Below are 23,721 nucleotides of genomic sequence, written 5' to 3'. Positions count from 1 at the left end.
CACATATATGGCGCATGCCATCAATGACATTTTTAAAATAGCGTATTTGATAGGCAAAGAGTCACTTGCTAGTTGAAAATATTTGTAAAAAATGTAGGCAGTGGGGCAACTTCAGGCTAACTGTCTTTTTTGGAAGTATAAGACCCCAATGTTATTTAACCACTCCCATCACCCTAAGGTTTAGGTCTATGTCATGTTTCTTCCTTTCTCTCCATGCGTACCTGCTGTCTTTGTCTGTTCTTTCGTTGATGAGAGGAATCCATCTGCTTGTTACCTAAAGCAGCAAATTAACCCTTATCAAGAAACATACACTTAGGCTAATATGACTGAATTGCATACAATAAACTTGGGAATGGCTGGTCTTGGTCTCTTGTTTTCTGGGCTTATTGTGATTTGGAAGGAGCATCAAATTTGGCCATGAATAAAGGAAAAGCACAGGCCGGGGTGGCCAGCCTGTGGCTCACCTGAAGTTAATATGCGGCTCCTTGCTCAGGCACTGACTCCAGGGCTATAGCTACAGGTGTCAACTTTCCAGTGCTTAACACTTGGCTCTACCTCCTCCTCCAAGTGTATAGCGCCCTCGCTCCTTCCCGCCCCTACAGAGCTTCCTGAGTGCCATGAAACAGCTGACTGCAGTGGGCAGGAGACATGGGGAAGGAAGAGGAGGCACTGATCGGTGGGGCTGCTGGTGGGCAAAAGATGCTGGAGACGGGAGGAGGCGGCACCCGATGGGGACTGCTGACAAATTACTGTAGCTCTTTGGCAATGTACATAGGGAAACTGTGGCTCCTTCTCAGGCTCAGGATGGCCACACCTGGCATAGGCTGACTCAAAGTCAGCAAAGGCTGACTTCCCAGCTGACTGTTGCATGGTATTAACAGGCAGAAGAGAATTTTATCCAGTACCCCTTGTTTGTGAGAAAGGCCCAACAGAATATCCTGAGGTATCAATGTTAAACAAGATGATTGACAGGCACCACCAGAAAAAAGTACTACTGGTAGGTTACGCACCATGAAATATTTTCCAGTTAGATTTTATGGACTTTAAATACAGGCAGTCCCCGACTTACGCGGATCCAACTTACGTCGGATCCGCACTTATGAACAGGGCTTTCTCGTCCCGGAGGTCGAGGTGGCGGATTGCTGCCTGCGAGCTCCGGGGCGAGAAAGCCCCGTTCGTAAGCTGCTCCCGGTGCCCCTGGTCTGCTGGAGACCGTCCCCAGCAGACCACAGGCACCGGGAGTGAAGCTGCAGCAGCGGCGGGTTCCCGCGCTTCTGAGGCTTTGCTCTGGCAAAGCCTCAGAGGCGCGGCACCCCGCTGCCTCTGCGGCTCTGCTCCCCGTGTCCCTGGTCTGCTGGGAGGGGTGGGGGTGCAGCTAGTGTGCCCCCCCCCCAGCAGACCAGGCTTTTGTTGTGGACCCTGGGGCAGAGCAGCTGGGGCGCTGCCGATTGGTCCTGCAGTGCCGCTCTGGGCACTACTGGACCAACCCGGCAGCACCCCAGCTGCTCTGCCCCAGGTCCTGATTCAGCCGCTGCTGGTCAGTTTCAGCAGTGGCTGAATCAGGACGCCTGGGGCAGAGCAGCTGGGGTGCTGCTGGGTTGGTCCAGTAGCACCAAGGAGCGAGGAGTAGTGCTACTGGAGCAACCCAGCAGCACCCCAGCTGCTCTGCCCCAGGCATCCCCAAGTCAGCCGCTGCTGAAACTGACCAGCGCTGACTACAGGAAGCCCGAGGCAGAGTTGCTCTGCCCCAGGCTTCCTGGAATCAGCCGCTGATCAGTTTCAGCAGCAGCTGACTTGGGGAGCTTGGAGTTCTTAAGTTGAATCTGTATGTAAGGCAGAACTGGCGGTCAGTTTCAGCAGCGGCTGAATCTGGACGCCAGTTGCGACTTACATACAGATTCAACTTAAGAACAAACCTACAGTCCCTATCTTGTACGTAACCCGGGGACTGCCTGTACTCCAGAACAAAGTTTTCGCTGTGCCTTCAGTACCTTTTCACAAGAGACATCTTAAACCAGGGATCTCAAACGCCCAGCCCGCAGACCAGCCCAGGCCAGAATGATTGCACAATCAGCCCAGGACTCCTAGCAAGCTGGGGATAGGGACCTGTCCATTAATGGCCCTCAAGTCCCGCCACTGCCCGCCATTGCCCAACCCTCTCATTCCCATGACACCCTGTCCCCTGAAAGTGTGGCTTTGGGAATTACTGGGAGGACCTGGTACCAGGAAGCAGCAGTGGTTGCCTCCCCCTGCCCCACCTGGAGCAGCACGAGCCATAGGGAAGTGGAGCAAGTGCACTCAGTGCACTCTGCTTCTCCTGAGGCTCATGTAGGAGCAGGAGGTAGAGGGGGATGTGACCACTGCCGCTGCGCCGACCCCCTAATCCTCGAAGCCACATCCTGAAGGAACAGAGCGCCATGTGGGGGGTAGGGCAGGGGTATGGCGGGAAAGGGTGAGACTTGGGATCCAGCAACAGATAGCACCTTCTTTCCCCACCCACCAGGTCTGGATTGCACAACTGGAAGTTTGAGACCCCAGTCTTAAACAGTGGCTAGATACTATAAAAAGTGTTTTCATCATACCTTGTCAATGGAATTCTTGTTGTTAACAGCATATACTATGCAAATTACATTAGCCTAAAATGAAAAAGAGGAACCATTGTATCCTGAGTGCGTGCATTCCCTAGAACAGCAAACAGTTAACAAGCATACCTAGCAACATCACAACAAAATAAAACATGCTTCCTTGTTGGCCAGTGTCTGGCCCCTAGCTTGCTCATACAATTTAGAGCCTACTGGTGACCTGTAGAGAGCAGAGAAATGAACATAAGAACGGCCCTACTGGGTCAGACCAAAGGACCATCTAGCACAATATCCTGTCTGCTGACAGTGGCCAATGCGAGATGCCCCAAAGGGAGTGAACAAAACGGGTAATCATCACGTGATCCTTCTCCTGTCACCCATTTCCAGCCTCTGACAAAGAGGCTAAGGACACCATTCCTGTCCATCCTGGCTAATAATACTGATGGACCTATCCTCCATGAGTTTATCTAGCTCTTTTATGAACTCAGTTAAAGTCCTGGTCTTCACAACATGTTCTGGCAAGGAGTTCCTCAGGTTGACTGGGTGCTGCATTAAGAAATACCAAGAAATGCCCAAATCAATTTTCTGCCACGGTACATCCCAGGGCAATGGTGGTATACACTTCTAAGCTATCTGCATCTGAGTTCCCAGAGCTGCAGTTCTCCAGTTTGGCTACCCACCAAGGAGAGCACATGAAAACATTTTCTATATGCAGAAGATACAGTGGTGCACTGAAGATGCTCAGCAAGTATTGAGGGCAGGAAATGAAGGGTTCTAGTAATTCCACATACACCCCCCCTGCAGCAGTTTGCTCTTAAGGGTTAACTGAATTTTTCAGGCATTGGGATATTTTTGCTGTAAACATCATCAGGCTCTTGGATGACTGCCTAAAAAAAGCTGGTTTGTCCCTTTCCACACAAATTGCCAAAAGGGGAGGAATATAGTGCTGATGGCTGCTGTATTCTCTGGTCACGGTAGGTGGGAAAGGCAAAGCTGACCATTTGCAATGATTATGCAGAAAGCACAAAATCCCAAGTAAGTGTGTGTAAGGCTGGCCCTGACCACATTATCCCATGGGAACCAGGAAAGGCAGTGCTCTGTTGGCACATCTGTTTGTTTTTCACAGGATTTAAGTTTGATTCGGGTTTTGCCATCTCATTATACTTCAACCTGGACTTGCAAATACCACATTCTACCATTGCTGGCTTTCAAGTCTGCCTCTACGGTGCTCCTGTCTGGTGAAGTGAGGGACAAAGTGCTTAACCCTCAAAGGAGTAAGTGATTTGAATTACTACAAAGCAATCCCATCTCACTAATAGTGATAACTGCTCCCATGTTGTTCTTAGAAAGCAAGTGGCACCCAATCTTCCTCAATCAGACACATTTTTGCTGTGCCAAAGGGCTCCAACATGAAAGTGGGGGGAAATGTTGAAGAATGGGAGGGCTTTTTTCCAATAATTCAAGCCAGAAGCCCTCTTGAATGAATAAACTTTAAAAAGTTGGTTATAAACAGCAAAGGGAAATCAAGCAGCAGAAGCTGTCTAATTAGATTCTAGCTAATCCTAAATTGTTGCTTACCTGTGATATTTCATGATGAAGCTGTTCATCACTTTGCTCTGCTTCTGCAAGCAACAGGAAAAAAATGCCATTGAAACTGAATATCTTCATGAACTAAACCAGAGAATATTTTACAGTGCTCGTTCAGGGCAGAGCCATCCTGGGAATTGCCCATTTGATTTTTAATCACTTTTAGCAAAGTATATGGGGGAAAAAAAATGCTTCTAATGCAAAGGCAGTGAAACTGAGGCCCTTGTCACCAGGCTGCAACTGGCTTTTGCACACAGGTTTCCAGTTTGAACTTTAAAACTGAATAAGTGCAGTGGCAAGACAGGCTTCCTCTGGACTGCAGCAGGGACTGGGTCCGCAGCATTTTCTGCCATCCCCTTCTTTGGGTGCTAAACTGATGCTGTTACTCTCTACAAGGACATGTTTTATGCTGGAATGTACTCAGTGAAGCCTTCCCAGAAACAGGGCAGAGTTTAACTGACAACATTAACTGATAAGCATTAGCTTATCGCCATGGTATCCAACACGCAAGTCACGAACCACATGTGGCTATTTGGCCAGTTGTGTGTGACTAGTTGGCTTGAAGAATGTGGCTATTTGGCTGGCTGAGTGCGGCTAGTTCGCTTCAGAATGGTTGGACACACTGGGCTTATCGGTTAACCCAGAGGTTCTCAAACTTTGTGATACCGTGACCCCCTAAATTGCTAAATGAATTTGTGTGCCCCCCCCCCCCCCCGCTCCAAAGGTGCTAAGAAAAAAAAAAGGGGAGGGGGAGCCAAAGTTGTTAAGCAAAAGTTGCACCACTTTGTCCAGTTTGGGACTGCACAGTAACCACCAATGCACTCATCCCTCCCCCTGAGCCATGCCCCCCAGTCTCCTCATCCCAATGCTCTCACCTCTGCCTCAGAGCAAGGCCCCCCAGCACCTCCCAGCCCAGTGCACTCCCCCCTGTCTCAGACCCCCCAGCACTCTCCCATCCCAGTGCACTCCCCCCTCCCCCTGAGGCAGGCATCCTCAGTGTCCGGAGCCCCGCTCCAATCAAATCTCCCCCCTCCCCACAGAGCCAGGCACGAAGGAACAATCTTACTTTTAAAGTAGTTGCTCCTGCCACCCAGCCCAGCTGCCTCAGCTCGCAGCTTGTAGGGGAAGCATCACGTGGCCAGCTGCCGGTCTCTGCGGGTCACGTGGGCCAGAACAGCACATGCTCCGCTCCCACCCAGCCCGGCATCCCCCTAGCGTGGCACCCGGCAACTGTCCCCCCTTCACTAGACTCTGCGGCGCTCCTCACTCCACAGCCCCCGCCAGACGCGGCAGGGGTCCAGGTGAAAACCGAACACCTGGCAACTGAGATGTCGGGGAGAGATACATTTTTGCATAAAAAAACAGATCCAGCTGCGACCCTCCTGTAAGTTGCTCCTGACCCCCCTGGGGGTCGCGACCCACATTTTGAGAAACACTGGGTTAACCAGTTAAACTCTAACATCCTTAAATGTACCAATATTAGCTGATACAAAACATGAAAATTAACACACACACAAAAATAGACAAAAAAAGTCAAATCCACTCCTATCCAGCCACAATTGTTGAAAAGCTGTTGATGCAGCTTCACTCTTGGTTCCCCACCTTTGAATGTCTGACAGGAGTTTTTCTTAGGGGCTCCTGACTTTGGAATTGCTTTCTATATTGTTCTGACAGAGCCTGAGTTTGTTGACTTTTGAGGCATGGCATAAAACATAACTGTTGGCTTGAGTTTCTGCCTGCTGGTCAATGGTAGGGTATATTTATGCCTTCTATTCGATTTCAGTATTCAGACTATTAATATTTATTTAGCAAGCATCAGATGAGAATGGAACATTTTAAATACATGAAAATAAGAGTAAATAAATTTACAGAAGTTTAAACAATATTGTCATCTCATCCTGTTGTGCCAAGATAGCACAGTACATAGAATATGTAAAAGCTGCCTACATTTGTATTGACTTCTTCACTAAATGGAGTGAGAGCAGTTTGGGATTTCCCTGAATTTAGCTGCCTTGTGCCTGATCCTGCAAACACTTACTACCATGATTAGACCACCCATTGACCTTATTAGAACATTGCTACTGTTGTTGATTTCAGTGGGACTACCCACAACAGCAAGGGTTAGGTTCAGTGGAGTTTGCAATCTACCCCTGTCAATCTACAACACTGACGCTCGCGAAACCTACATTAAAGTAATGTTAATTTCATCTCCAGTCCTGGCAGAAGCTGGAAGTTTTGATGAGGCTACTGAAGCAGGAAAGCAATCCTGGATCACAGTAAGTCTTATAGCCGTGTGTACTATAGAACCGCTACCTGAATAATCCACTATGTGCGTTGGTACTCTTTCAGGGGTGACATCAGCAGGGATGGTAATTTCTTCTGCACGTGGAGGAACCTTGTTTTGAAAAGAAACAAGAAGGAGGAAAAATCTCTATAAAAGCGGCCAATACAGCAGGTAAATGAACAAAACATGGTTTATAAAAAGCGCTTAGATACATTTCTCCAGTGATTAGGAAGCTTTAAATAGAAGTGATTATTAATTTTGTTATACTGTGTTTGATGTGTAAGGAATTTCAAGTCTAAGCACTGCTATGCCAGAGAATCATTGTTATTGAAGGACTTGGAATGAAGGCTGAAGTAAATTTCAGTCCCAAAAATGTTAGAGGCAACATTATTGCAAGGCATCCTACAAATTAACTGCTGAATTGTAAATTATTTAAAGCTTGTTCACTTATACCATATTTAACAATTAAGCCTTAAGCTTAAATATATCATTTATGTAATATTATTCTGTAGAATTGTTAGGATTGAAAGCTTTTTTTTATATATTTGTATTTTAGGTTTAGCAATATAATAATGTAGCAATAATATAGCAATATACATTTAATATTGTATTGAATTAAGTCCTTTTAGTTAAATATCTATTCCTTTGCCCTAAAAGTGAGTTTAGTAAATGGGCCTAAGTGGAAAGAGAGTTCTGGATATTGTATCTGTGTTAATAAGATTTGAAAAACGTTGAAGATCAAAGCCTTAATTGTTTGATTTGCAACGCCTCTTTGCTTTACCCGATGCAGATCTATGTAATCTCGAAAGCCCTTGTAACATTGCTCATGTGTGTAAGAGGAGTGTGAATGTGTCGAGATAAGATGCAAAGTTGTATTGATTAGAACAGAGAAGGGGGGTGAGCGAGCGTGGGCAAAGGCCAGAACATGAGACAACCTGGCTGCAAAGAAACCATCTATAACCATCAATGTGTACCCCCTACTCACAAGAGGATTGGCAGATTGACGAACCTTGAAGCAGAGCGGGCACCCCCAAAAGATGATTGATTACAGGATGAGCCTTGGAAGATGTTTGGGAACAATTGACATCAACAAGATAACATTCCGGTCACAAGCTGACAGAGAGGAATCCATGGATTTCAACAGAGAAAAGGATTATAAAAGCAAGGTGCTTTGCTATGGAACTTTGGGTTCATCTGCCACCAACCCCAGAGGAGCATCAGATCGTGACCAACAAAGGCCCTGCTCCCCCGTGTTCGATCTAGCTGGCCACTAGATTGACAGAGACTCTGCACTGGTAACTATGACATCATCTGGCAAGACTGTGTATGCATGATGTTTTGTGTGTGTGTGATTGAAAAGCATATGCAACTGTTGTATTCTCAATAAATGCGGTGTACTGCCTTTTCCACTATAAAAGATCTCGTGAGCTTCGTTTAAGCATAACAGAATGGGTACATTTTTCATTTCCTTGCTTATTTGCCCAGACTCTAGGACAGTGTTTCCCAACCAGGGTTCTGTGGAACCCTGGGGTTCCGCAGACCATCATCAGGGGTTTCGTGAGAAATCGTGGAATGAATAAATAAAAATTTTGAAATACCGCGAACAATTCCAAATATCCTTCGAAATACCGCGGGAATTTTTGTCCAGCAATTGGCAATACTGGAATAATCTTTGTACGCTACCAACTGCCTCTCTGTTTTGTTTTGGTCAGTTCGTATCTAAGGTTATATTTAGTTGTATTGTGCCTGCCCTTCTGCTTCCCAGAATTCTCTGCTGACATATATATAACAGCTCTTTACAAATAAATTTTCTTGACAATAATTTAGCAGTAATTGAATTGCACTCCCCGCTGTCAACTTTTTCTGGCCAAGCAAATGTTTTCATAGGTAGGGGTTCCTCGGGATATGAAAAATTATTTTAGGGGTTCCTCCATGGGAAAAAGGTTGGGAATCACTGCTCTAGGACCCTGCAAGGGGGAGGGGCCCAGAGCTTGAGTCTGAATGTCTAGACTGCAATTGTATAGCCCTGGAATCCAACCTGGGTGGCATGGGTCAGCTGTGAGTATTTTATTACAGTGTAGACATATCCTAAGAGTACAGCTACACATCAAAAAAATGACCTGAGCCAGCAAGTCTCAGAGCTCAGGTCAACTGACTCGGGCTTGCAGGACTCTCACTCTCTTGCTGGGATTCAGGGCCCAAGCTACAGCCTGTGCCCAGACTTTTATGCTGTTATTTTTAGGTCCACTGTGCAAGCTCTGCAAGCCTGAGTCAGTTGAACAGGGCTTTGAAACTCCCTGCAGCAAGTTTGTTTGTAGGTTTTGGCAACATGCCAAATTAAAAGTGCTGCCAAAAATCTTATTTTAATTTTTCAGTTCTTTTTGCACAAATGGCTTACGAGGCCTGACCCTGCTCTGTTGAAGGAAATGGCAAAACTCCCACTGACCTGAATGAAGCAGACTAGGCCCCTGAAAACCACTCATCTTCACAGTATGGGAAACTTGTGTAATACAGATGACATGTAATATATAAAGCTCTCTCTCCAAAAAGTCCCAATACATGTTAAGCTCTTTTCTTTGACGGATTCTGCTACTACATTATATCTACAGAAGTCTACAGTGAACTCAGAAATGATACTCCTGAAAATTAGTGCTTTGAAAAATTGTGCGCATCAACCATGGCAGGTAATTTATTCCCCGTATTACCAAATAGTACCAATCCAGAGTCAGGAACATAGTGGTAATAATCATGGTAAATAACAGGTCAGTCATACATGGCACTTTTCATCCACAGATTGCATAGCAGATCGGTCTCATCACCCCCATTTTACAGATGGGGAAATCTGAGGCACAGAGAGGTGAAGTGACACGCCCAATGTCACTTAGCAGGCCAATGGCAGAACTGGGAATAGAATCCAGGTCTCCTGAGTCCTAGTCCAATGCTCCATCCACTAATCCATATTGCTTTCCTAACATCACAACATCAATCTATAGTCTAAAGGAAATTCATCCACCTGCCCTGACTTTTTGCCTGGCCATATCTTTATGTACTTGTAATAAGCCTGACTGCTCAAAGAATGGCCTTGTATAAAGCTGCAGACCACAGTCACATGTCTCCCAAGAATGGCAGCACCTGGTGTATAAAATAAGACAACCCCCATGACATAGCTACACAGTTCTGACCTGTATAACAAACACAGGAATGATTCCAGCAAGTCCTTCTGAAGATTTATATTTGATAGAGTTACGTCTGAAATTATCTTTGCTGTTTTTAGCAGATTGCTGAGGTAAGTGTAGATTAAATTTTCCTTTTAAAAAGGTACTCGTTGAAGTGGACTCTACCATGTGAAGGCTGTGAAATGCTACAAGACATTCAGAAGGGTAACTATGGCAAGGAGCCCAAACAATAATGTAACAGTACAGTAAAACATCTATAGCCTTGCTCTTGGGCTTCAGACACATACTGCCTTATGTTAGGAAATGCAACACTGCAGTTTAAGAGTGATCCTTCATGGTATATGAGGCCAGCTTCAAGTCCCACATTCCAAACTTTAAACATTCACTTTAAAAGATGATAAACTATTGTTCCCCTAATACTGTGTCAAGAAAAGGAAACCAGCTAATGTTAGCAATAAGATGCTGTAAGTTTGATTTTCTCAAAGGAATAGCCAGATAAATGTTTGAATACAATCTACTCCATAAAAACCCAACCCTTTCCTCATTTCTCTGAAAAAGGTTTAGACACAATTATTTACATCTACTGGGATATGTATAGAGATGTTAAAATGCGATTATTTCCCTAATCGAATAGTTGATAGATTTTCTGTCGACTATTCGATTAGTCGACAAGGGAAGGCAGTTGCGGTACTCAATTTGGCTCGTGCCCATTCACAGCGCAACTGCTCTAGCTGCCGCTCTGCACTGTAAAGCACAGAGAAGCCAGCGTGCGAATGCACTCAGTCCCTGCTCTGTGGGTCACATTTTTACAAGTAATGCCTTCTTGCAGAGAGTTCACCCTCCCTTCTTTAATATCTTGTCCTCTATTATTCCCCTCTGTTGATCTAAGTTATTTTCTGACTATTCTTAAAGGAGTAACAGGAGTACATGGATTAAGAAGAACAAGTGTGAGTTCAATTAAGCATATGAAAAGAACAAGGAAAAAATAACTTAAATATGACTACTGTTCATATGTTTATGAAGCAATTTAAGACACTCTTCGAGAAGCCAATACATTTTATTACATTTTTTAATACTTTAATAAGAAAAACTCCACTGATTATAAATTTAAAACTAACTCACTAACTTGAACTTACATTCACTTTTTTGTAAATGGTTAAGTAGCTTGTCTAGGAGAGAAGCACAATTTAGAGGACAAATAGGGATGTCCTACCTCATCTGGAAATTCTTCACTGACAAGAGACATAATGAGCGATGTCTTTCCAACTCTGGCTGTGAAGGGAAAAAAATGGAATATTAAAAATTTAACAAAAATGTCTCTCTATAAAATATAAACATAGGTCCTCAGCATCTTCACAGGGTTATTGAGAGTCAGACTTCTGTGCGTTTTCAAATACATACCTAAACTTTTCAGCTAAGAGAATAAAAATAAATCTTGTTTGCCTTGTTCAGATTTACCTGATTAAGATGAGCCAGCTTTAGTCACACATTACTACAATGTGTAGCAATTCTGAAAGTATTTAGGAGTGCATGAAGAATATTTACTGTAACACAAGAATTCAGGAAGGAAAGGGATTAAAAGAATCAACGTAGCAAGTGACACACGCATTAAGAAAACGATTAAAAGACAAGGATGTCTTCAATAAAATCCGATGAACAGTGAAGAATATACTACAGGGAGCACTTTCTGAAGCCAGTTTGGATTGTAGACTCCATGAAGATCAGACTATTTTTTTCTATGTTTGTCAAATTCTAAGCACACTTTTGATGTATATTCCTCCTCCCCCTCAAAAAAAAAAAAAAAAAAAACCAATAAAACTGGTAAGAAAAAAGGACTCTAGCTGACTCTGTGCTTCTCTGATTTCTCATTATTTTAAATATGCTTGTACGAGAAGATACTGGTAATTTCACATGGCTAGTTTCATCAAAAGAAAAATGCTAAGTTTAGGCAAGTATATGATCATTAGTCTCAATTCATCCAGGTAAAAGAAGTGAGGTTCTTATAGTTCAGAAAGAAATTCTGGTCATTAATACACTATTACTGGGAACATCAGAGCTTACCCTCAGATTACGGATTGGATTCTGTGTTGACTTTTCAATCAACTAGGCTACTGTTTTACCATATTCTAAAGTGATTAGTGTCATGCCCTTTAGTAATTACTGTATAAAGACAGAGCAAAGGAGACCCAGCTAGCAAGTAACAGAGCTTTACAAAGGCTGCTATTGAGAGCAATTTGCATAATCCTCCAAAGAATATTATGAATGATGTTGCATAATTACATATCAAGGCTCCCCAAACTTTCACAGAGTAGATTACAGTAATTACTTACATTGATAATAAATACTGTAAAAGCATTAATGTATTTTTAGCTTCTTTTAAAGTAATTTAGCAATTGGAAAGGAGAAAAGCAAGTACTATCTGACAAGCCAGGCCTCCACATATCAGAGTCTAGGAATCTTACATATGTAATCCTACTTTTATACTATAGTTATTCTTGACACTATGATTCCACCTCAGTCCCAGACTCTTAGGACACGTCTACACAGCAGGGCTAAAGCCAAAATAAGCTTCGCAACTTGAGCTACATCAATTGCATAGCATAAGTTGAAATAGCATAATTCAGCTTTTGGCGCTGACTACACAGCAGGAAGTCTGAGAAAGAGCACTCTTCCTCTGATTTCCCTCACTCCTCGTAAAATGAAGGTTACAGGAGTAGGAATAAGAAGTCCTCCAGCTCGACATTGTGTCAAAATAACTGCTTGTAGTGTAGACAAGACTATGTTATTTCGGAATAATGTCAGTTATTCCAAAATAACACTGCTGTGTAGATGTACCCTTATTGTCCTTGGGATAAAGGGCAGGGCTCTTGTTAGATTAAGAACAATGGACCAGATCTATGCCTAAAACTTGGGTCAACCTAGCTACATCACTCAGGATTTTCATGCTCTTTGTAATGCAGTTAAGTCAACCTAACTCCCACTGTAGGCACACCTAGGTCACAGAAGAATTCTTCTGTCAACCTAGCTACTGCCTCTTGAGAGGGCCTTCCCCCCACCTATCACATATTAGGAATGTAAAATCCCAGTTAATCAATGAACTGCCTAAAAGTTAGATTAGCCTAACGTTTAACGACTAGTCAGATCCCACTATTCCAGCCCCCTAGCCAGTGAAACTCCCACTCCAGCCCCTGCTGGGGCCACCTCAGGCGCTGGGCTCCTGCGCCGGGGCCGAGGCTACCTCAGCCGCTGGTCTCCCAACCACTAGCCACATGGGGCTGGAGCAGTCCTCCACCCATGGCAGACTGCGGGCAGAGGGCTGCTCCCTGGGTAACTGGTTAGCCATTCACATTCCTATTACAGCTACATAGCTGCAGCTATGGTGCTGTACTGCTTATAATGCTAAAATATCCTGAGTCTTCAACAATCTGTATTCTGTCTGCTTTCACATTACAAAATATGGCAAAATGCCTGATATGAAGTTTTTGTTTTGTTATTAAAAAATCTAATTGTTCTAAAAACAACAAGGACTGCTGAATTTTGCGACCAGTGTAAAAAATGATTATTTGGATTTCACTTCAGGAAATTATTAAAAGTGCAGCTACCACACAAGTCTCTTAAGCCAGAGATGCAACTTTGTTCTGGTGAGAGGCACTGTTCTAAGCCAGTTATTACATGCTGTTCCTTTGAGCTATTTACTGTTCAATACACACCTGGGCCAAATATTTTTTTCTGACAAGCAAATAAAAGATTAGCAGCGTAATCGTAGGATAAGAAAATGAGTACATTCTATTTTCCTTGATTTATTTTCAAGGTTACTTTAGGCCAGTAACAACTGTTGTATTTTCAATCACTTAAAAAGCTTGTTTGTATGAGTGATTAGCAAAGATACTATTACTATTAAAGAGCCCTTTATACATTTTTCAGAAATAAAATAAGTGTTTAAAGAAACAAGCATATTCAAATCAGGTTAAGCTATTTGTTCTTCCCTTCCTCAATTAAAAACAGGATAAAAGTTATCAATTAAAGGGCTCAATACTGTGCCGTTGTATGAATACCCCTTTATCATGAGTGTAACCCCAATGAGACCAGTAAGGCCACATGTGTGAAGAAGGGTAGGCCAAAGGGTAGGCCATATTTAGGATCCTGTTAAAGAATATTTTTTAAAATCCTTCCATTGCTATTGGACCACCTGCCCTTTGATGTACTATTTCCAGAAGAAACCTGCTGTTTTTAGTAATGCTGTTTCAGCACAACGGAGCCAAGCAGCAAAATGACTAAGGTAAAAGGTTATTACAATCTGCATCATTTGATCATGAACTTTTTTCTGGAGTTCTGTCAAATATTTGCTATCTCTTATGCACCTCTATAACTGATTCCGTCTGAAATGTGACAAAAAAAAATTACAGCTTTCTTGCAAAAACTGAAAATTAAAGATAAAAGGATTAAATGTTCCACCTACAATCATGAATTACTATTACTAATTCTGCTCAGTGCACCTTACTGCAATACCTCATTCTAGACTATATACTATTTATATTACCATTGGAAATATGAGCTAACTATTTTCTCTCTGAGGAAGAGAAAACAGGAAACCACTCCTGACATGAGTTAGTCATTATATTAGTTTTATCCTTGGAGGCTGCTCAGATACTATGATGATGAGCATGATATAAAAAGCCAAACGGAAAAGAACTAGTCTATTCCTTAGCTACACTCTTGCTGCTGTCATCGGGACTCGATGCTGTCATCAATTAGCCTTGACCAGCAAGATATTTACTCTGGCAAGTTGGTGAAACTGAATCAATATCTGCCGGCTTTGCACTTTCATGCTTTTAAAAAAGTGTTTGGTTCTTTTTATTGCAAAGATTGTCTTCCAAACATAAAACTGCCAAATCTGAACCAAGCATCACCTGCAAGAATGTCATCTTCCTGAATTTGCAGATTGCATCACTGCCTCTGCTTCTTTGCACTTCTTTGCTAAGCAGTCAGTTTCAAAATATTATTCCAGTCCTGCTTTGGAAAGTTCTTTGCAGGAACAAATGCAGGCAATGGAATTACTCATTAGGCAAGAAGACACAAAACCTGGAGGCTGAATGAGATGCATACTATTGGAAAGCTCTTCAGAAGCCTGGAAAAGGAATACAAGTGAGGACCCGTCTTCCTACTCTTGTAGCTGCCCTGCAAGAGAGAGATTGTTACTTCTTCTGCAGCAAGAAGTTTGAAATTTAACCTAGAGTGGATTTTGTACCAATTTTGATTAGTAGCAACTCCCAAAAGAGAACTACAGGCAGGAGCTAGAAGAAAGCTCATCTTTTCTCAACAGCTTGGGATGGCAGGTCTACTTGACATTTTTGGGTACATCTACACTGCACAGTTATTCCAGAATAAACTACACTGCAGGGAAGCCTCAAAATTAGTCTGAGGCAGGCTTCCCTAATGTAGACGTGCTATCTCGATTTAGAGCCCCAGGAAGAATAACTCAGAATGGCTCTAGTGAGGGGCTACTTCGAAATAGAAGAAGTGGAGCATCTACACGCACCTTATTTCAAAATAGCTATTTTGGAATAGGCGTTATTCTTTGTAGAATGAGGTTTACAAAAGTCAGAATAAGCTGCCCATTATTTTGAAATTATTTCAAAATAACGGAATGTCTGTGTAGACGCTCGCATAGTTATTTCGGAATAACAGCGTTATTCTGAAATAACTTTGCTGTGTAGACACACCCTTCTATTTCCAACTACAGCTTGCACCTATAAAATCCAGGATTCTCTGATTTGGCAATATCCGTGGTCCAGCATGACCATGGATGTTCCAGGACCAGAGAGTCCTGGCGCGCTGCAGCGGGGTGGGGGCCCGAGAGCCAGCCCATGGCTCCGCTGGGCTGCTGAGGGAAGGGAGCAGGAAGCCGGCACACAGCTCAACTGAGCTGCAAAGGGTGGGGCAAGGAGCCAGCGTGCGGCTCAGCTAGGCTGCCAGGAGAGCCAGAAAGCGGAGAAGGGACCATTGGGGGGGGAACTCTGAAATGATCTCCCCTGACCTGGAAAAATCCCTCATCCAGGACCAGGGTGTCGGAACAGGGAGGTCCAACCTGTAGTAGATGTTTAGCAAACATTTCAAGCTCTGGCAGTCAATTATCTCTCTTTGCAATGTCCAGTCTTAAATGTCAGAGATCTCTAACAAAACATATGTGGGTTTTTTTGTTGCACCTAATTACTATCTTAGCTCCAAGTTACTATGAGCTACTTCCAGGGCTTTGGAGCGGAGCCCGGAGCAGTGGAGCTGCAGGTTTTTGCCCGGAGCTGGAGCAGAGCTGGAGCACAGAAAATCTTGACTGCTCTACTGCTCCAGCTTTTTTTTTTCATTTTCAATCCAAAATGAATTGTGCTACCTGAAAATGTATGCAGGAACCCATGGAAACAGAAATTTCTTTGCAATCAATGCTCAGTACTACAAAGAAGGAAAAGATAAAGCTGTAGTAAAAACCTTAATCGACACTGAAGGGCGTCACAATTCTTCCTACGTGAAAAGTCAAGTAAAAGCTATTTTAGAAAAATTTGGGATCAGTGAAATGCAAGTGCTGAGCATCTGCATTGATAATGCAGGAAACATGACGTGTGCCGTCAAAAATTTCAGCGAGGACAATGAAACCATTTCTACCTCCGAGAACAGAGATGTGGACAGAACTGAAGCTATTTTTCCTGATGAAGGAACTAAAGGAATGGATGAAATCAAACAACATGGATGCTGCTGCACAATGGGTAAATGACCCTAGCCTCATACTTCCAACATGGCTTCATGAGGACGACTCAAAAGTCCAACTGATGAAGTGTGGTATTTACACACTTCAGTTGACAATCTGGGATGGACTGAACAAAGAACATGGGAAGGAATTTCTGGCAAAAATTTGACAAGTCGTAGTCAAACTACAAACCCCAAGTATTCCAAGTGTTCTGCTTGATCTACATGGGATAACTCAATCATTGGATACTGTGACTCACTGGGGTTCAACATTTGCGATGCTTCTCATTTTTCAATCTTACTGTGAACAAGTGGCTGCTGCTGGAACAAGAGAACTCAAGTTAACAAAAGCTGAATGGGACGATGTGAAGAACCTGTGAGACCTCCTGGCAAAGCCAAACCAAACAACTGTAAATCTTCAAGCTGTTGATGTAACCCTGGGAGTTTTAATGAAGGAATAGCGAAAACTGTCAAAATTCTTGCAAGAAAATGGTGGACAAATTGCAGAAAGAATTCTATCCTCCATGCAGAAATGCGAAGAGAAGCTTTTTGACAATATTCATTTCCTTGCAGGAGTTTATGTTGACCCACGGTATAGGATTCTTCTTACCTCGAGGGAAATACCAAAGGCAAAGAAAGGGCTCCTTGATGTTGCTCGATGACTCGAAAAACAAAATCTATGGCTACATTTGAACTCGGCGAAAGAGGTTGAAGAAAACGAAACAACAAAAGGAGTCATCAACAGTTGAATCTGCAGTTTCAGAAAGTTCACATCATTCATAAATAGCAGGCTGTTCTCAAACTTGCGTCTCCACTCTGAATTTGTTTGAGCGTCCGTCCCTGAGACATCTTCAACCATCACAGGGAAATGGAAATAATTCAAGCACCAATTCTTCAGAAGATGACGACTTTGAAAAGGAATTGGATAAACAAGAAAGACTCCGGCGAGTTTCTGTGATTCATAATTGTAATGAAGCATTATTGGAGAGAAACTTTCGGGAAGATTGAGAGTCTATGGAGTCTACCAGGAGGCTAAAAGTTAAGACTGTTTTTGAGGCCATTCACAGCTACCCACACCGCATTCAGGCTGCTTGTAGAATTGTTTCGAGCATGCCAACAACAAGCTAGTGTAGAGCGACTGTTTTCAGCTTTAAAGTTAATTTTAAATGATCTGCGGCAGGCTATGAAAGACTACTTGATTGCTGCAATAACTTTTTACAGATTGAATTATGAATTATTCTAGTTTGTATCAATGTTGATGACATTTAAATTGTTTTAAAACCCTGAATAAAAATCATGTTTTTTCAAAATTACAGTATACACTTTATTTAGTTAAAAATTAATTTGAGTCAGAGCTCGGAGCAGAGTCCGAGTGGAGCTGAAGCAGTCACTATTGGTGCTGGAGCGGAGCAATTGAAAAATTGGATTGCTCCAAATCTCTGGCTATTTCCCTTAATGACTACCAAACTGTCTCAGATTCATCACAGAAGAAAACGACATTTATATTAAAAGATAGATATGCGATTACAAATTACTTTGCTATTAATAGAATACTGATAATTTCTATTAATTTCTGTCTCAATCTTCCTTCATTTAATTACAAGGATCTATTGTAAGCAGGCCTGTTGCTTTGTGTAATAATTATGTACTTTACTCATGAAAGTCCTAAGTATAATAATGACCTGAAGTTTTCAGCCTGTCAGCTATTAAAGCAGTGGAGAGAAGGAAAGGAGAGAGATCAACCTCTTGCTACACAGGGCCTCCTGATAGTTGAATCACAGAGCAAATTTTGCATTGGCCTAGGAGGTTGCACATACATCCTTCTAGAAAAGGAGGGGAGTATAACTGTAATAAAAGCAAGGGGTCTCCATAGACTGAAGGAGTGGGTATCTCTGGTTTCCCATTAATAATAATAATTTGCATTGCCACAGTGCCAAGGAGCTCTAGTCCATGGACCAGAACTTCATGGTATTACCCATAGCTGGGTTATTTGCAGGCAAGGAAAGAACTATTCTTTCAATAACTGAGAAGACATGTCATTGCTTTAAAAAAAACTAGATTGCTGCAATTCTTTAAGAGCTATTTTGGTTTATAAGATTTTACATAATTTTAAAGAAAATGGCTCCAGAACAAGCACAGCAACAATATTAAAAATCTCCTCCCTCATCTGGCACTATAGGGTCAGAGTTTTTCACTGACTGTATTTGTAACATTCCTAGTTGGGTTGCATTTTTGGCCCTTTCCCTCTCCCCCTCCCTCAGGAAAATCTTTGTCAGGACAAAATTTGCCTGAATGTTTGATTTGGTGGAACCTCTATTGTCTTGTTTCTCTGAAGATCTACTGCTTGAGAAGTAGGAAACTAAGTTTATTCTGCTAAAATCTGGGTTGAACATATATCGCTCCAATTTATTTTTTATTGTTTACTTAGTCTTAGCAATACTACCTTATCTGTCAGTTAGGTTTACTATATAAAGTTTTGTGGTATTGTGAAGTGTTTAACCTGGATTCTCTCGGCTGAGCATGACAGTGAAACCTCTCACATTATGAAGTTTAAAAATAGCATTCCAGAGCTTCTCTGCAAATTAACAGTTATTAAAGATTAATGACAGCTTGGTTGTTTTGGATGATAGTATTCTGTTGACCAAAAAAAGCCTCAAAATGCAAACCATGGCAATGGGAACTGTATGAATGTGGGGATACACTAAAATAGAAGGGTTTTCACACTTTATTTCACAATTTGAATCTGACAGACTGGCATTACCATCTGATGACTCTTTCTTGACCTAGGTGAAATGAATTGTGGTTCCAGTCCAATGGATGTGTTCACATCAGAAACAAAAAAAACTCTACTGCTGACAGTTTCTGCTGACAAGCCAATATTCAAATGACCATGTAAATTGAACTAACTTTCCACCTCTATGAGAAACAATCCTTAAAAATAAACATTTGAAGAATACTGGTAAAGAATTTTGAACAATTCATGCTGTGTATGTGTAATTACAAATTAGGGATGCTAGGTATTGGTTAATTGAATAGTTGTGTAACCGCATGAAATCTTAGCAGTTATTCAACTATTCTATAGCCCTTTGGTCAGGGATGGCAGCCAGCGCAATCTGGCACAGGAAGGGAGCATTTTAAAAAACAGCTACCTGTGTAGACTAGCTACCTACTGCCATGCACCACTGTCTCTCATACAGAGGCAACAGCCCCTGTCTGCAGGTGGCCCAAGCGCCCTATGGACAGAGGCTGCTCTACCTCCCATGGAATAGAGGTGCATGTCCACAGCAAGTCTGGTCCCGCCACAAACAGGGAGCTGGGATCTATCATAGGCAGAGGCTACTTCATGACAGCCTCCCTTGCTCCCCCCCCCCACAGGCAGCAAGGGAAGTAGTAATTGTATATTCTACTACTCATTTACATCCCTATTACAAATACAGTACAGCTCCCAATACTGTCAATTTGGCATCTCTTAAACTCAATACACTTACAGCCATAGGCATAGTTTTGGGGGAGAGACTGCAGAAGCACTGCCCTCCCTCCCAAACTGCAAGCCTCAGGGGAGGGATGAAATTTGCTCCCCACATGCAGCTTAATTGGCCAGACTGGATCTGTCACCCCAAATATTGAAGTCAAACTATGCCTGTGCTTTCAGCTCAGTACTGTTCTTTGAAATTCTGAAACATATATCACCTACATGATCTGTGCCCATTTATCATATAGGAACTGAGCCTTGAGTTGCATCTGTACTTAAAGTCTGTAGCAGAAAGAGTCCAAATACTAAACTTTTAATTATTGTAGATCTGTGATATTGAAAGAGTTTGATTGTTTTTCTCCTAAAAATATACTAACCACATTTTCAATTTAGTGACCTTGGAACTATGTTTTCCTCCCAACCATGTATTTATCTCTGAAGAATTGTCATTTCTAACATTAAAAATATGTCTTTAGCAAGTTATATAACATTTAATCTAATATCGTACAACAATGAACATCTTGTAACACGATTGACTTTATCCTATGTATTTTCTACCTAATTCACTAGTTATACAGATTTTTGATAATTCCATGCAATGATAATACAAAGGTTATGCAATTTAAAACATGATGCCTGTTTTCATATACACGAGATTCACCCAGACAACCCAATTTTAGACACTGTACTGTCTGTGAATTGGCAAGTCAGCTTGGCAGTCTACCGTACTTCTCAAAATTGTGTCACAGAAATTAGTAACAAAGAAACTAGGTTAGGGACAGGTTCTGAAAAGAAGCCACATAGGAAAAATTCAGTTGCATATTCAAATGTATAAAAGATATATTCAAAGCCAAATAAACTTGTTGTTTTAAAATCTGGCCATGTATTGCCTTTATTTATCTACACTGAGATTTGAAAGCATATTAACATTGGTCTAGAAAGAGAATCATGCTGTAACACTGTTCTCTAGAAAAGTCCTTAAAAGTTTCCCCCTACAATGTAAATAGGACCTTCCACACTATAGAATCATTTTACAAACCATTCTACAAACTAAGTAAAGCCTACACTTGCCAGGAAAATTATGTTAGCAGTACCTTTCAAGCAATTGCTATGTTCTTAATATAATTATGTATATTAAATACTTGCCATCTAGATAGTACTTCCACATTCAGGGACCCTAACCTGCTTTACAAACTAATTTCAGTAGGATACACTGACTGCTAAGCACATCAGGGACCAATTATGGACCTAGGAACTTAAAATTGGGCACCAATTTTCTAATTTTTTTGTCTCAGAATCCAAGGGATTTCTCCAAGGTCAATGAATCAGTAGCACAAACTAGGAATCAGAACTCGCAATCCCCTGTTCTAACCACACAGCGACAGTGCTCGTCTGATAATGGTATTTAAAGCATCGTTTGCAAACTCCAAATGCAGTCTAAAAAACGCCTCAATCCCAGACCAGGCCACTGCCAAATGTAGGCCAGGGATATGCTAAGAATTGGGAATCTACCCACCAAAGGCTGTAAGAATCCAAGCTGGTAATTGCAAACTAATTGGACGCACACAGCTTGCTACCCTCCTTCTTTTATTCTTGGTGTAGTTTTAATTAATCCATTTAACTAGCACAACCGAGCCAACCCGTGGCACTGAGCTTGCTGCCTGCTCTCCAGTCACTCAAGGCGAGGGGGAAGCCAGCGATCTGCCGGCTGCGGGCGGGGCAGTCTGCAGGAGGAGATGGCATGATGGGGGGGGAGGAGATGTATGATTTTACACCTGACTAATGGTCTCCTCCACGCACACACACACAGCAGAGCTCCTGGTCACCAGCCTCCCAAGGCTCCCTTGAGACGTAGCCCTATCTCCAAAGCAGGGGTGGAGGGGCCCTGGGAAGGGGGCGACTGCCCCTCGCTTCCCCTCCCATCAAATACCATCGAACCAGCCACCAGCTCAGAGGCACCAGCCTCTCCAACCCCCTCGCCTCCCTGCCCCCCTCACATCCCCTCCCCTATCGCCCCCACTTCTCCCCCTAGCGCCCCATGGCTCCTGCTATTTCCCCGCTCCCCCCAGCGCCCCCACTGTTCCTGTGCACCCCTCCCCATTGCCCCACTGCCCTTTCCCACCCCTCCCCCATGCTCCTGCCATGGCCCCCTCCCCCCATTGCGCACACCCCTCCCCTATTGCCCCACTGCCCTTTCCCACCCCTCCCCCATGCTCCTGCCATGGCCCCCTCCCTCCAGCGCACACCCCTCCCCCCATTGCGCACACCCCTCCCCTATTGCCCCATTGCTCGTTCCCACCCCTCCCCCATGCTCCTGCCATGCCCCCCCCATTGCCCCTCCCCCATTGCTCCTGCCCCCCCCACTCACGTTCTCCCACCAGCAGGATCCTCACGTCCTTCTTCATCGCCCCGCTCCCTGGGCCCAGCGCCGGGTCCCGCTCGCATCAGGGGTCGCGGCCTGGCCCGGCCTTCCCTCCAGCACGCTCCGGTCCCCTCAGCCGGCGCCGGCCCAGCCTCCCACGGCCCCGCTACGGCAGCCCGAAGGGGACACGATAGCGCGAAGGAAGAGCGCGAGCGCGCGAGAACGAGCGCCCCCCCTGGCGGCGAGGAGCCTGTACTGGGCGCGGCGCACGACGAGGGAAGGGGCGGGGGGCGAGTCGGCGGTGACGCGCGTGCGGAGCGTGTCTGTGCATTGCTGTGTTAGGCAGCCTGTCCATGCCGGGTCTGCGGGGCTGGGGGGTGTCAGTCTATGGGGGAGCTGTCTGCCTTGGGTGTCTGTCTGTCCATGCTGCATCTGTCTTTGTTGCAGGTCTGTCTGTCCATGCTGGATCTGACTGTGTTGTGGGGGGGGGGGGGGTCTGTCTGTCCATGCTGGATCTGTCTGTGTTGGGGGGGGGGGGGGTCTGTCTGTCCATGCTGGATCTGTCTGTGTTGTGGGGGGGGGGGGTCTGTCTGTCCATGCTGGATCTGTCTGTGTTGTGGGGGGGGGTCTGTCTGTCCATGCTGGATCTGACTGTGTTGTGTGTGTGGGGGTGGGGTCTGTCTGTCCATGCTGGATCTGACTGTGTTGTGTGTGTGGGGGGTGGGGTCTGTCTGTCCATGCTGGATCTGTCTGTGTTGTGTGTGTGGGGGGGTGGGGGCTGTCTGTCCATGTTGGCAGCTAATTTCAGGGTCCGTGGTGCCCATGCTCCACTTATATTTAGGAACATGGCCTGGCTCCAGCAATGTTTGGGTTTATATTTTCAGAACCCTCCTGCCCACAGAATAGACCAGGGTGACTGCCCCAGGCCCCACACTTTGGTGGGCCCCAAACTTCAGGAGACACAGGGTCCAGAACGGCCTGGTAAGTTAGCCGGAGCCCTTGCACCAGCAGCAGAAAGCAACCCAGCCTCAGCCTATTGCTGCTCCATCCCATTCCCAGGCCACCCCTTCCCTCAAGCCCCGCCTCTGCCCACTTCTGCTCTGCCCCCACTTTTCCTCCACTCCATCCAAACTTCAGCTCCACCCCTTCCCAGCTGAGCTCCACCCTATTCCACCCCTTATCCCAAGCTCCCATCACACTTATTTCTAGCCTCTATCCCAGTATTTCTTAAACTACGTTCTGCGGAATACTGGTGTTCCGTGAACAACTCACAGGTGTGCCACGACCTCTTTGTTACTATTTTGTTTTTGTCTTTTTTTTTTGGTCTGACGACAATTTTTTTTAAGAAAATTTTCATAGGTGTTCCATATAAAACAATGTTATTGTTTGGTGTTCTGTGGTCTCAAAAAGTTTAAGAAACATGGCTCTATCCCCTACTACAAGCAACACTGGAAACTGGCAAGGTGTGGCCAGATTGCTCATTACTGCTGGCACAAGGCCCCACCCCAACCCTCCAGGCT

The 23,721-nt window shown here is 44.0% G+C and overlaps 1 protein-coding gene across 5 annotated transcripts in view; it reads right to left on the bottom strand.

Annotated features, from left to right (window-relative positions):
* RHOT1 (ras homolog family member T1) overlaps positions 1–22,391 on the bottom strand; it is a 62,933-nt gene extending 40,542 nt beyond the window's left edge. For 2 of the 5 annotated variants that reach the window (XM_075903864.1, XM_075903865.1), the window contains exons 1-6: positions 22,208–22,388; positions 10,843–10,901; positions 6,483–6,564; positions 4,161–4,204; positions 2,583–2,636; positions 222–274 (exon numbers count right to left, since the gene is read on the bottom strand). In XM_075903864.1, the coding sequence (XP_075759979.1) occupies positions 222–274; positions 2,583–2,636; positions 4,161–4,204; positions 6,483–6,564; positions 10,843–10,901; positions 22,208–22,244 (329 nt within the window). In that variant the 5' untranslated portion in view covers positions 22,245–22,388. Of the gene's footprint in view, positions 1–221; positions 275–2,582; positions 2,637–4,160; positions 4,205–6,482; positions 6,565–10,842; positions 10,902–22,207 lie in introns of all 5 variants that reach the window. The other 3 variants (XR_012896891.1, XM_075903863.1, XM_075903866.1) reach the window with 3 other exon arrangements.
* Positions 22,392–23,721: the final 1,330 nt, after the last annotated feature.

Source organism: Pelodiscus sinensis, chromosome 20 (assembly GCF_049634645.1).
Source record: "Pelodiscus sinensis isolate JC-2024 chromosome 20, ASM4963464v1, whole genome shotgun sequence".
Classification (NCBI taxonomy): domain Eukaryota; kingdom Metazoa; phylum Chordata; order Testudines; family Trionychidae; genus Pelodiscus; species Pelodiscus sinensis.
This window is presented reverse-complemented; position numbering and strand designations above follow the sequence as displayed.